Source organism: Tetrapisispora phaffii, chromosome 7 (assembly GCF_000236905.1).
Source record: "Tetrapisispora phaffii CBS 4417 chromosome 7, complete genome".
Lineage (NCBI taxonomy): Eukaryota > Fungi > Ascomycota > Saccharomycetes > Saccharomycetales > Saccharomycetaceae > Tetrapisispora > Tetrapisispora phaffii.
This window is the reverse complement of record NC_016526.1, coordinates 89,402-102,616: the sequence shown is the minus strand read 5'-3', so window position 1 is coordinate 102,616 and position 13,215 is coordinate 89,402. Positions and strand designations below refer to the sequence as shown.

The 13,215-nt window shown below is 36.2% G+C and overlaps 6 protein-coding genes across 6 annotated transcripts; 2 read left to right on the top strand and 4 right to left on the bottom strand.

The window, feature by feature from the left end:
- Positions 1-440: 440 nt before the first annotated feature.
- Positions 441-1,466, bottom strand: MPD1 (protein disulfide isomerase MPD1; the record flags this gene model as incomplete). Its single annotated transcript, XM_003686274.1, has 1 exon — positions 441-1,466. The coding sequence occupies one exon, from the start codon at positions 1,464-1,466 to the stop codon at positions 441-443; it is 1,026 nt and encodes a 341-aa protein (XP_003686322.1).
- A 392-nt stretch (positions 1,467-1,858) lies between these two features.
- On the top strand, positions 1,859-2,602 carry TPHA0G00510 (uncharacterized protein; the record flags this gene model as incomplete). Its single annotated transcript, XM_003686273.1, has 1 exon — positions 1,859-2,602. One exon carries the CDS (start codon positions 1,859-1,861, stop codon positions 2,600-2,602), a length of 744 nt encoding a protein of 247 aa, XP_003686321.1.
- A 113-nt stretch (positions 2,603-2,715) lies between these two features.
- ORA1 (oxidoreductase) lies at positions 2,716-3,525 on the bottom strand (the record flags this gene model as incomplete). The annotated part of the gene is made up of 1 exon (XM_003686272.1): positions 2,716-3,525. One exon carries the CDS (start codon positions 3,523-3,525, stop codon positions 2,716-2,718), a length of 810 nt encoding a protein of 269 aa, XP_003686320.1.
- Positions 3,526-3,957: 432 nt separating this feature from the next.
- SNF2 (SWI/SNF catalytic subunit SNF2) lies at positions 3,958-9,234 on the bottom strand (the record flags this gene model as incomplete). The annotated part of the gene is made up of 1 exon (XM_003686271.1): positions 3,958-9,234. The coding sequence occupies one exon, from the start codon at positions 9,232-9,234 to the stop codon at positions 3,958-3,960; it is 5,277 nt and encodes a 1,758-aa protein (XP_003686319.1).
- Positions 9,235-9,804: 570 nt separating this feature from the next.
- Positions 9,805-11,688, bottom strand: TAF7 (TATA-binding protein-associated factor TAF7; the record flags this gene model as incomplete). The annotated part of the gene is made up of 1 exon (XM_003686270.1): positions 9,805-11,688. One exon carries the CDS (start codon positions 11,686-11,688, stop codon positions 9,805-9,807), a length of 1,884 nt encoding a protein of 627 aa, XP_003686318.1.
- A 499-nt stretch (positions 11,689-12,187) lies between these two features.
- On the top strand, positions 12,188-13,213 carry MTF1 (RNA polymerase specificity factor; the record flags this gene model as incomplete). The annotated part of the gene is made up of 1 exon (XM_003686269.1): positions 12,188-13,213. The coding sequence occupies one exon, from the start codon at positions 12,188-12,190 to the stop codon at positions 13,211-13,213; it is 1,026 nt and encodes a 341-aa protein (XP_003686317.1).
- Positions 13,214-13,215: the final 2 nt, after the last annotated feature.

The following is a 13,215-nucleotide window of genomic DNA, read 5'->3' as shown; positions in this document are numbered from 1 at the left end:
CTGTTATCAGTCGTAAAATATCTCGCTCAACTATAGATTGATTGTTACTCCAATGAACAACAAAGACAGCTAGAAAACTTTGTCGTCCATTGAAAAGTGACTTATCTCTCATTGAGACCCTCTTGGAACACCTTAACTCTTATATAACCCTTTGGTTCTACCCCAGAGTTGTTGATTACTGTCCAGGTCCTAATGGCCAGCCACTGTCAAAATCAACGTAAAATGGAGACTTTAGGCTGTGTCTCCGGGTAACATGTACACTTTATCACCATTGAGCTGGTTGAATCGGTCGTCGTCAGTGGATAAAACAGCTGTGATTCAGTGGATACGTGGTGGATGTTGCGGTTATATATCAATAATATACTTCTATATAGGTACCATAGTCGGTGCAAGCCTGGGTAGTAAATGATTTTCGTTGTGGATGCAGTGCTATGGCTCTCCTACAACTCGTCATGAACTCTCTTATTCTTACTCTTTTCTCTGCTTTTGCGTGTACCTCTGCTCTTTGCATTGTGATTCTTGCCTGTAAGAATGCTCTCTATCATTTTGTGCTTCTTACTTGTTGGCCCTTCGAGTGGAACTTTGCCAAACTTCTCTGTAACGAATTGAGCAATCTCGGGCTTGTTGAAAGAGTCGCCATCATACTCGTAGTATATATCATTTGCCGTATCAAAGACCACAAGTCTTCTGTCCTTCTTGGTCTTATGTTCAATTTGGTGAGCGAGTAGTTCTTCTAAGTACAAGGAAATATTTGGATGAGATTCCTTTAATGCAGAATGCTCGGCCATAAAAGCTGTCAATCTGGTTTTAGCTACTAGGTATACGTCCATGATTCCCAGCCAGTCGATTGCAATGGCCTTCAGCAATGGGAAAACCTTGTCTTTCTCAGAGAACAACATCATTTTCAGATCTCTACTTTGTGTTTTGCCATCGACAGAGGCTTTCTGTCCTAAAATCTTTTCTATTGTCTTTGTAGCGGTAACCTTCTTCGCATAATTCACTATCTTTGTATATGCATAATTCATTATAGGTGCCACTTTCCTCTCACCACTATATAACTGTTTGGCTGGCCTCTTGAAAAGAGTTCTATCCTCATAAGTGACAGAAATGTTGATCCGCATAGGGCTATAAAATAGCACGGTGGGGAACCCTTCAATACCTTGTTCGGAGCATAATCTCTTATTGATGCTCAAATCACAATTTACAGCTGCAACGTTCATCAATCCATTCAATTTCTTACTGACTTGCTCCATAACAGGTTTGAACTTCTGACAATAGCCACACCAAGGGGCATAAAACTCCACCATTGTTGTATAATTGGTATTATCTATAACTTTATCAAAATTCTTCCCTGTGAGTTCCATGATGTATGGATTGTCATCATAAAAATTATTCTCATTCGAAGCAGCTGAAGAGCGCAGTTGTAAGCAAATAAATACAACTCTCAATATAGTACCGACTAACATTGCAAATAGTAATTAGCAATTATCAAACTCAGTTCAAACTATCTTGTCTATTCCAGTAAATCGCAACTGTTGACCGTCCTTTCAATTCTGATCTCACTGCTCAACTTTAAAATCGCCTGGCAACAAATCGATACTTAAATTCAAGGGAACACCTTCTTCTTACAGAATATCCTGATCTAGCTTTTACAAATACCCAACCTGGACACCTACATGCAACCATTGTAAGATTCTTTTAGGCAAGAAAGTGTTATAAATAGTTCCCGTCAAAACTGTAATCGCAGAACGAGCTTATAAGATAAACTGGATATTAAAAGGTTGTATTGCTAAAATACAGACAGTGTTATACATGAAAGGAACCAATCTGTATAGTAGGCATTGCTTGTGTTACAAAGATGTCTTCTGTAGGTTTAGATGAGGGCTCTCCATATGTTTTGTTCTCTATGTGGACACTTTATCACTACTTCAGGAACCCCAGTGAAGAATACAATGCTAAACAATGCAAAGAGATATTCAACAAGATATGTTTAAATGCATATCCCAATTATAGATTACTAGATCATTCTGTCCCTAAGTCGTTGTTCATAACTTGGAAGAAGAAGAAGAAGAGAAGCTTACCATTCAGTAATGACGATGATTATGCTTTAAGGGGGTGTATTGGTACTTTTGCTAAGCTACCTCTACTGGAAGGGATATATAAATACACGTTGATTGCTGCCTTGGAAGACTCCAGATTCCCAAGTATTGAAGAGAAGGAATTGCCGAGGTTGAAGTGTACTTGCAATATTTTACATAGTTTTACAACAATCTACAGCAATAAATCAAATCACAAGAATGGTAACATCAATGACTGGATCATTGGGAAACATGGAATTGAGTTGAAATACAGAGATCCGATATCAAAGAGTATCGTCAGTGCTACATTTTTGCCTGAAGTTATGAAAGAACAAGGATGGGATAAACATACAACGTTTGAATATTTGATAGAGAAAGCAGGCTGTCTTACAAATATATCAACTGTTTTGGATAATTATGAAAAGTATTTTGTAGAGGTTATAAGGTATGAAGGCATGGAGAGTAGCATGGACTATCATGCATTTCAGAAGTACTTGGATCATCTGGAATCAGCTCTGGAATAATTCCTAGTAAATAATGATTATACATATGTACCCCTACGTCTGGTTATGTGGATATTTAGGTATATATGCACTTATATATTTCAGCACTAATGTTATATCCTCAGTTAATCTATTTATATAGTCTCGCGATAGATATGGGAAGCAGAAGCTTGGCATGTTGGAAAGATCAATGTATCTGCAACTACTGTATTTTGTCTTCTTGAAGTGGAATAAACAATCAAATCAGAGATATCTTCAGCACTCAATGGCTCTAGGTTATTATAAACAGAATCGGCTGCATTCTTATCACCTTTATATCTGACTACAGAAAATTCAGTTTCAACTAAACCAGGAGCTATCAAAAAAACCCTGATCTTAGTGTTGATTAATTCTTTTCTTAAACTGTGAGTGAATCCTCTGACTGCAAACTTGGAGGCACAATAAATTGATCCAGTAGGGTATGCATCCAACCCAGCAATGGAACCAAGGTTGACAATATCACCTGAATTTTTGGCCTTCATAATAGGAAGGACAGCTTGTGTCATAGCGATTAGTCCAATGACATTAGTGTCCATCATACCCCTGATATCCTCAGTATCAATGGAGCCAACGGCATCAGATCCAAGAGCCTTGCCAGCATTGTTAATAAGGATATCGATGCTTTTGAATTCTTCTGGTAAATTGGCAATAAATGGTTCAATAGTTTCTGTTCGAGTGACATCTAATGTCTCGATGTGAACACTTGCCTTTGGATAGTCTTTAGCGATCTTACCCTTCAAAGTTTTTAAAACCTCAAATCTTCTAGCTGTTAAAATTAACTTTATATCGCCATTAGTAGCCTCTAAATAGTCAATCGCAGTAGCTTCGCCAATGCCTGAAGAGGCGCCAGTAATTAAAACTATCTTTCCACTTAACCTTTCAGCAGCTTTTCTTCCTTGAGACATTGGTAACGTTATATATTTGATATATTTCTATGAACTGGTGGCAATGAGTGTTTAAATAATGACCTTCCAAATCACATTCGAAGCCATAACTGAGTCGCAAGCAATTGATACCACAACTTAATTAGTCTTATTTAATGGTCTTGACTATCCTTAAATGATTAGAAACATTTCAGTTTTCGACGGTGCTACTATTACCGAATTTGCTTCTGCAAGATATGTAAGATTTTGCAGTCACGAATGAACTCTTTAAACGAAACTAATGTATAGCTCCCGTCTTACTTCTACATGGATATGTGCATATAGAGATGGCTAATAATGATACAACTATTATATTACTAAATACATGTAACGAATTAACTTGAAATACAAACTATACATGGGATGTATAATGTGGAGAAACTGTTGAGTTCCTCCGTAATGTGGAACTTGAAGCTAACCTTCTGTGGTTTCTTTGACTAAAAGTCCAGTTGTTTCTTCTTTGGAATCTGAAGTGCTCTCGAGTGAATCAGATGTGGTTAAATTATCTTGTGGCTTATCTTCATTACTCTTCTCATTTGCTTTTTTTATTTCTGGATTGCGTGGTATGTCTTGTGGAGAGGCTGCTTTTGTCTCTTCTTTATCTTGTGATTCTGCAATCATTGATTTGGTTTTTCCATCAGGTTTTTGTTCCTGTGTAGCTAGTTCAGATAAAGGTTTGCTACAGTAGTGTTCTTCGAACGTACTGAAATCTAGTTCTGCAGTGTCCCCAGTCAGTTTTTTGTATTCTTCTTGAATTGCTTTCTCTAATTCCAAGGAGTCTTTATAAACCAAGGAATCCTCATGATTATATATTCTGGCATTAGAAAAAATTAAATGGAAATCTTCTAAAATTTCGGAGGTATTATTGTATGCATAAGTTTCAGAGTGAGTCTTAATGTTTTCCAAAGCCATTGGGTATTTAATAATCATGTAGTAGTCAGGATATAACCTCTTGGAAGGTTTTACCATAAATATGTCGGAAAGATTCCTTCCATCAGAGTTTTTATAGTTGAAAGCATAGTTATATAATGTTTCCGCTAATTTGGATATCTCTTCTCTTTTTGCTAAAGGTTCTGATGAGGATGTTGGGTTACGAATGAAATTCAACCCACGCTTTGAAGTAGCAGACATTCCACCTCTTCCAGTTCCACGTCCTCGAGGTCGACCGCGACCGCGACCGCGAGGTCTGCCACGGCCTCTGCCTCTCCCACGGCCTTTACCTTTTGTTGCAAGTAAATCTGGTTGGTCGCTGTATGTATCTTCATGATCAGACAAAGCATGTCTATCAACATCAGTACTGGTTAGAGGGTGTTTGTTTAGGGAGTCTGCACTCACATTGTTATCTCTTGCTGTGACACTAGTGTCTTCTGGAACTACTTCTTCATCAAGCTTTGGTTTTTTAGAAACTTCATAATTGATTTCTAGTTTACGTTTCTTTTCATCACTTTCTGATTTAATGGTTGAGTCTACCTCCATAGCAATATCGTTAAATTCATTTTCGTTGTCATCATTGGCACCTTCTTCAGTATCAGTGTTAGTACTACCTTCAGCATGAGGGTTAGGACCTATTTCATTGTAACGATCGCGACCTTCTTCATCGTAATGGCTAGGGCCGTCTTCGCCGTCACTAACCTCAAATTGTTTCAACCATTGAGCTTCAGATTGGGAATCGGAGTATGTCTGGATTTTCCTGTTAGCTCTTTTACCATGATATTCCTTTTTCTTTTCTGCTTCTTCCTTCTCAATTTCAACACCCATGTCTTGGCGGTAAATTTCTGGTAACTCAGATGAATCGAATAATCTTTCAGTAATACCTTTTTCTAAGTCTGAACGAGCACGTTCTTCATCTAATTTTGCAAAAACTACAAGTTCGTCACTGCTTCTTGCCAATAAATCATTTAATTCTTTGTCATCCATCTCTTCACCTTCATCATCAAGACCTTCTTCCCTTCTTCTCTTACGAGCATCTTCTGCTTCAAGTAAAGATCTTAATAATGCTTCTTGTTCTTCAGCTGTAGATTTATTATCAAACTTACCTGCTTGAATAACTTTACCATCAATGTCCAATTTTTTATGTGCTTTCTCTAAAATGACTTCTTCAACAGAATTTTCAGTAATTAATCTTAAGATCCTAACTTCATTCTTTTGACCGATTCTATGAGCACGATCTTGTGCTTGTAAATCTTGATGTGGGTTCCAATCTGTGTCGAAGATAATAACAGTGTCTGCAGTTTGTAAATTCAAACCTAAACCACCAGCTCTTGTTGATAGAATAAAACAAAAATAATCAGAGTCGGGTTTGTTAAACAAGGGTAACATTTCACTACGCTCATCTGCCTTTGTATGACCATCTAGTCTCAAATACTTCAAATTGCTGTATCTTAAAAAGTCTTCCATTATATCCATAATTTGGGTCATTTGGAAAAAAATCAAAACTCTGTGGCCAGTAGCTTTTAACTTAGGTAGAACACGTTCCAATAATTCAAACTTACCAGCAACCCTCCAAATTTCATCGTTTGTCTCTCTTGATGGGTTGATTTGGTCTTCGACAGCTTCAAATACAAAAGGATGGTTACAAATTTTTTTTAATTGCATAAGTTGGTTATTGAAACCACGTAACCCAACCATCTTCTTGTTTACCTGCTCCCCGACAAACAAACGACGATGCTTTAACATTTGTTCATACATAGTCTTTTGTAATGCGCTCATTTTACATTTAATTACTTTTTCAACCTTATCTGGTAAGTCCTTTTCTACATCTTTCTTCAAACGACGCAATAAAAATGGTCTTAAAACTTTGTGTAATCTTCTAATAATCAAAAGTGTTTCTTCTTCTGTCAGATCAATTTTATCCTGACCTCCGGTGTTTGCAAATGGTGTATTAAACCATTCATCAAAAGATTTTACTGAGTTGAAAATTTTTGGTAAAACGAAATTCAATAATGCCCATAATTCAGGTAAATTATTTTGTAATGGTGTACCTGTTAAGATCAACCTATAATCTGAATGGTAGAATGTGTTTAAAGTTAAGGAAAGTTTAGACTGAGCATTTTTCATTCTATGACCTTCATCAATAACCATATGAATCCATTTAATCTTCGATAATAATGCTTTTTCTTTAATAATATACTCAAATGTTGTTAGAACAACGTCAAAATCGCCATTCTTAATGTATGCTTGTTTCATTTTTCTTTCATTTGGTGAACCTTTAAAAGAAATAGTTCTCAATGTGGGAGCCCATTTCTCAAATTCAGTACTCCAATTTGTCATAGTAGATAATGGTACAATAACTAAAAATGGACCATGTACCTGCTTCACTTCATATAAATAAGTTAACAAAGAGATGGTTTGAATAGTCTTACCCAAACCCATTTCATCTGCCAGGATACCATTAAGATGATTGTTAAATAAGGATACCATCCATTGTAAACCTTTCAATTGATATTCTTTTAAGGTACCGCCAACTAAAATTGATGGTTGAACTTTGATAACTTCCTGTATTTTATGAGCAACACTATAATAATCGACATTATCATTAGTTTCATCATCATTGTCAGATACAGTATTCGAATCTAGTTTCGTAAGTTCTGGAAGTTCTCCTTGTTCATCATGGGTATGTGAATCAATCATATTTTTTGTATGCTTTTGTTGATCTTTAACCGCTACGGCTAAAGAATCTAAAAAGGAATTTGTTTGTTTTAACAAATGCGTAATTCTTGTATCTTTTGTTTGATCCAATAATTTTATATAAGCCTCTTCATCGTTAGCTTTCAAAGCTTGTAAACGTTCTTTGGCTTGTCTTTCGATTCTTTTCTGTTCTTCTTTTTCGTAATTGGTATGAGCATTAATCAATTTGTGACCAAATTTAATACGTTTCGATCTTCTATCAATATTCTTAGTATAGAGATTTGATGACAATTTAGTTACGGCTTCTAATTGCTTCGCTTTTCCAACTCTCTCTTTTTCATTTTGTTGGACTTGATTTTTATAATATAATTCCTCTGTCATAATTGCATCTTGTATATTAACGTTTCTCATTTTAGACAAAAAGTTAGGATAACTGTTAGTTAAAAGGTTATTTTGGTGCCATTCGAATTCCAAAAGATGACCTCTTACAGCCTTCTGAAGTGGCAATGATTGCAATGCATAATAATCATACTGAGCATCTTCTTTCGATTTTGAATCAAGATCTTCATTTAATAATTCGGATAAGCAATTATCAACGGTGGTATCGATATTTAATGCAATCAACGTTTGATACAATTCTGTAATTCCATGGATATCTACACCGGGTGGTAATAAACCAGGTTCAATAGTACTTGCTACGTTATTTGGTGTAGAAAAAAGAGCATCGTAGCTGACTGGCCTATCGTCTAAATCAGGTAATGTAAATGAGTCCACCATCACGTCCGGGTTTTCTATTTCTTCTACTCTTTCGATGGTTGGATGTAATTTTTTAAACATCGTAAATGGAATAGGTATCTCATGCTTTGGTGGTTCTTCATCAAGGATCACTGGAGTTGGTTTAAGTTCAGGCTTGATCTCGGATTGAAAAGGTATACTTCCTTCCTTTCCAACAATATCTAAATTAACAACTTTTTTCGATATCTGATCTGTATTATTAATTTGGGAACTTGATGCATTGCGTGATAATTGCGCTAGATTTTGTGTTTGATTTATATTTCCCCTATTTAGCTCAGTTTTCATATTGTTATTATTGTCAACTCCTCCATTATTTGTATTTTGAGCTCGTTTACCTGCAGGTTTGCTGACATTCTCCTGTTGATGTGGGGGAGCTTGATATGCTGGAATATTTGATGGAGTTTGCAAATTTTGTTGGCTTACCTGGTTCTGTTGAGCTTTTGACTGGATTTGAAGTTGTTCTTGGCCTTCTGTCTGTGATTGGGATAAGGATTGTTGTTTAATGGTTTTCACTTTCAAATGGTCACTCAAACTTTTCAACAGTTTTCTGAAGTCCGGTTGGTTTTTTATAGAATTATTTATAGCCACTTGATAGGTTTCTAATATTGGTTGTTTATTAACCAAACATTTCAGGGCTGTAACTTGAGCTTTCAATACGTGCGCTTGATCGAACGCAATTCTTCCTAACGGTTGTTGCTGCTGCTGTTGCTGTTGCTGCTGTTGCTGTTGCTGCTGTTGCTGTTGCTGATGTTGGTTCATTTGTGTTTTACTATTAAATGCAGAGTGATCGCCTGCTCCTGGTGTTGGAGCCTGTCCTAGTATGTTTTGTGTTTTTGAGTTTTGTTCATTCCCCGTTGAAGTCAATGGCATTGAATTCTGGTTTAACCCTTTTGTGTTATCACCTCGGGCATCGGTATATCCTTGCTTTGTCGGTATTGATTGTGAAGACGTTGGAGACAAATCATTCATATTCGGGTTTCTACCAGAATCATTCCTGTTATTTACTACCATTGGCTCTTGAGTTATGATATTAGGACCAGTTGTTCCTGGTGCAGCGGATTGAGCAGCATTGTTCTGATCAGTGTCACTGGAAAGCTGCTGTTGCTTCAGAGTATGTTGTTGTTTAGCAGCTGCCTGCAGGACCTTGGTAAAGTATATGAACTCAGGAATATTGGGAGCGTTCTCGCCATGTTCATTGCGCAACTGTTGCCATCTCAGATAACATCTATTGATCTCCTCCCTCGTGAATTGGCGCTGAGGAACCTCCATTGTTGTAAACTTGCTGAGCGCACTGCAACTGTTTTTTCCTACTCTTTGCTTTCAATCTCTACAAATAAAACAACTCCCGTCGCTTACGAGCTTGATGAAATTTCAAATACCAAACAAACTTCCGAAGATATATATAACAATAGAAAGCTCTTGGCCGCTATTATCTGCCAGTATCTACAACAGTAACCTATAATACCATTTGATAGCCTTAATTTATAGACAAATAAACTCTTTTCAATTACAATTCTCAGTTTACTTATTTATTTTAATGTTAAATCGTTGTTTTCCCATTTCGGTTTTTCAAAATTACACGTTAACGCGGAAGATCACTGAATACGTTGCGTGTCGGTTGCTGTGTGCGCAGTAAAGAAACAAGAGACAGAAGTGTCAGTCGACAATGGAAGTGTCAGTTAATGGACCACTCTGATGGGTTAGGTGTGTGTGTGTGTGTGTAGTGGTCGGGTGGTGGTGTTCATTAATAAAGTTACATCGAGTGTCTTATATGTCTTCTATATATATATATATGAGTGTTATGAGTTGCTAGTCATTTGGAAGTGATGTGTTGTGGTGCTAGTCGTCTGCGTCGTCTCCTTCACCTCCAAACAGCATCATCATGTCTAGATCATTTTGGTCCAGTCCAGCGTTTCCTTCGGCAGTAATTTCCGCGTCTTTTGCATTTGCAACGTTCTGATCTTGATCTGCGTCTGCTTGTTCACTTTGCTCGGTTTGTTCTGGTTGGGTTGCTTGTTGCGACTGCTGTTTCTGATCCACAGGTTGCGCTTCTTCTTCATACTCTTCCTCTTCTTCCTCTTCATCTTCCTCCTCCTCAGATTCCTCTTCGTCTTCTTCTTCATTGTTTTCTTGTTTGCTCTCGCCATTTTTGTCGGGATTTAAATTATCATTACTGATTTTTAATTGTTGTCTCTTTAAATCTAGCTCTTTTTCTAATTTTTTCATACTGTCGACGAATCTAGACTTCAATAATGGATTTGTTGCTTTCTCGAGCTTTTGTTCAGTTTGCAGTAAGATGGCTTCTAACTCTTTTAATTCGTCCTTCAACAATTCGTTGTGTTTTACACTAGCATCTACATCACGCTTCTCACCATCCATATCTTCGTCTTCGTCTTCATCTTCATCTTCGTCTTCGTCTTCATCTTCATCTTCGTCTTCGTCTTCATCTTCATCTTCGTCTTCGTCTTCGTCTTCATCATCGTTGAACTGTTCGACATCATCACCTGTTTCATCTAACCTGTTTTGCACGTTTTTCATTTCAGCCTCATTTAGAGAACCTGGAGTTGCCTGTGCAAAGCGTCTATCTTTCTTTTCAGTATTAGCTTCATCACCTTCATCTTCACTTTGGAAAGCTTCCTCTAAATCTAAGTCGTCATCATCCCTTTCTTCATCATCAAGAGCAAATGAAATGTATGGATCGCTTTTCTCCGGTTGCTTTGGGCTAGCAATCTTAAGGTTATTGGAAGAAGTAGATTTCTTGAGAATCTCAGACTCTTCAATAAGCTCAAATGTTACCTCCTCTGCTTTATCATCTTGCTCTAACAACGTAGAAACTACCCTTTCTGCATAGTCAAACTCACGAGAATTCATTTTTCTTCTAAATCTTCTGTTACGAACATTATAAAGTGGAGCAGTCAGACCATGCATGTAATCGTATTTTTTAGTGACAATCTCATCTATATGTTTTCCTTCAGCCTCTGTTAATGGTCCACCATTATAGCCCATTATAAAACTTTTTTTATATGCATTTATTTCTTCTAGATACTTATCATAATGTTTTGTTACCAAGTCTTCTGCATCAGGAGAATGCAGCTTGAACACGTCCTCTTCTTCTTCGATTTGTTTAATAACAAGAAGCATCTGCGATAAATCAACTGTTTTCATTAAGTTTTTTCTATCCACACTCTTATGAACTTCCACGATTGTTGGTAAATTAACTAAAACCGCACCAAATGGTATAGAATTGATGTAGATAACGGCATGTCTTGCCCCTTTCCATTTTATATTAAGTTCTGAGTAATCTCCAGTTTCTATACAATTTTTAATAAATTCGGATTGAGCATGGGGCTGCACTCTCATCACTATCCCTTCTTCTATTAATGGATCATCTTCCACATCGGATGCTTCTGAATCGTAACCTTCTCCAGGAACACGTATTGGTTTCAAGCGTATACGAGGAGTCTTATGCTCATTTTTTGGCTTCCTATCTGGCTTCTTCAGATTCAATTTCAATTTCAAACCGTTTCCATCAGTTTGAGATTCTACATTCCCTTTTGCTACATCCTTGTCATTTGTTTTCCTCTTTAAATTTATTTTCAACTTATTCTTCTTTGTTGATTCCTGTACAGGTTTGGTCTTAATACGTATCTTTGTTGGTTTCTGTTCCACCTCTTGTTCATCTTCCGAGGGTTTCCTCAGTCTTTTAATTTTGATCACTGCCATTTCAATTTTTAAGTTGGCCTCGATTAATATGCTTCAGTGCTGTCCTGTACAATAAACCCACTTCAAAGCAACAACTATAAAATAAATATTCTGTGAAAGATCTGGAATATCAAACTCTATAGTCAAAAATATGAATCATTTAAATAAACTTAGAGAGAGTCAACAACTCTTTTAATGGAATGCTTAACGTTTTTATCAATTTTGACTTTTCAATATTTTCCAGTTTAAGCAGCGATGTCAAAGCAGTTCAATTCAACTTATGACTTTAAAAGAGTAGAGATTGAAATATTAAAGTTATAAGTTATTGGTATTGTTTCTGTTAGGAAAAGGCCATCAAGTCGGTTATTGAATATAATATTGATCCTAGTGTGTTAACGTTCCCGGGGGGCTTTTTTAAATCTAAGTTTTGGTTATAGAGTACAGTTTCCGCTATACGGTTCCTGTGTGTGAAAGAGAAAGAGTGAAATACGCTGAGCAAGTAGTTCTAATTTACTTGATTATGTCTTTAACTGTACCTACGTTGGAATCTTTGAGTTCCATTAAAAAATTTTATTCATTCAAATATATGCTTAATTCAGATATTCATGAGAAAATATTCAATAAATTGAAGCTCGAAAAGGTTTACTCAGATTTTAGCAACAAAGTTGATGTGATCGATTTATACCCTGGTCCAGCTCAACAGTCAGTAATGTTCAATAATAAATACAAACCAAGAAATCATATTTTAATGGAATCAAGACTTGTTTATCATAGACATCTAATCAATAATTACCAGCAGTCTCCATTCATTATATATAAAAAAGATCCATACGAATGGTCTTCTTATACTGACCTGATTGATAAGGAAAAGATTATAACGCCAATAAAACAAGACCGTACTCATGTCAATGACAGTTTATTGCTAATTGCAAATCTAACGAATCCAAATTCAGAAGCTTTAATGATGCAATGGCTAAGTTGTGTCGGTAATGGAAACTGGTTACAAAGATTTGGATTGGTTAAAATGTTAATATGGTTGCCAACATCAACTGCGATTAAATTACTTGCATGTCCGACTGATAAAAGTAGGTCTAAATGTTCACTTTTGACGGAAGCCCTAACTGATACAAATTTAGTTGCGACAATGAATTCCAAAGATATCAATTTATTCAACAAGAAAATAATTGATAAATGTGATCCAATTCTATTTGATTCAAAAGATGTCTTACCAGATAAAAGTTGTTCTATATCATTACTTGAGGTCACTCCAAAACAAACCACTATTGATTTCGATTATTGGGATTATGTCACAAAACATTTGATGATTTTAAAAGGCACTACTCTTCGCAATTGTGTCGAATCTTTGGGGCATGGTGCAAGAGATTATTTTGAGAGAGCCATAAAAGATCAATCGATGTTAGATAGGTGTCCAGGTGAATTAACAATTGAAGAGATAAATTATTTGGTAGATTTATTCTATAAATGGCCTTATAAACCGGATATCTATATGGATTTTATCGATATATTTCAAGATAGTAATAGTTAATG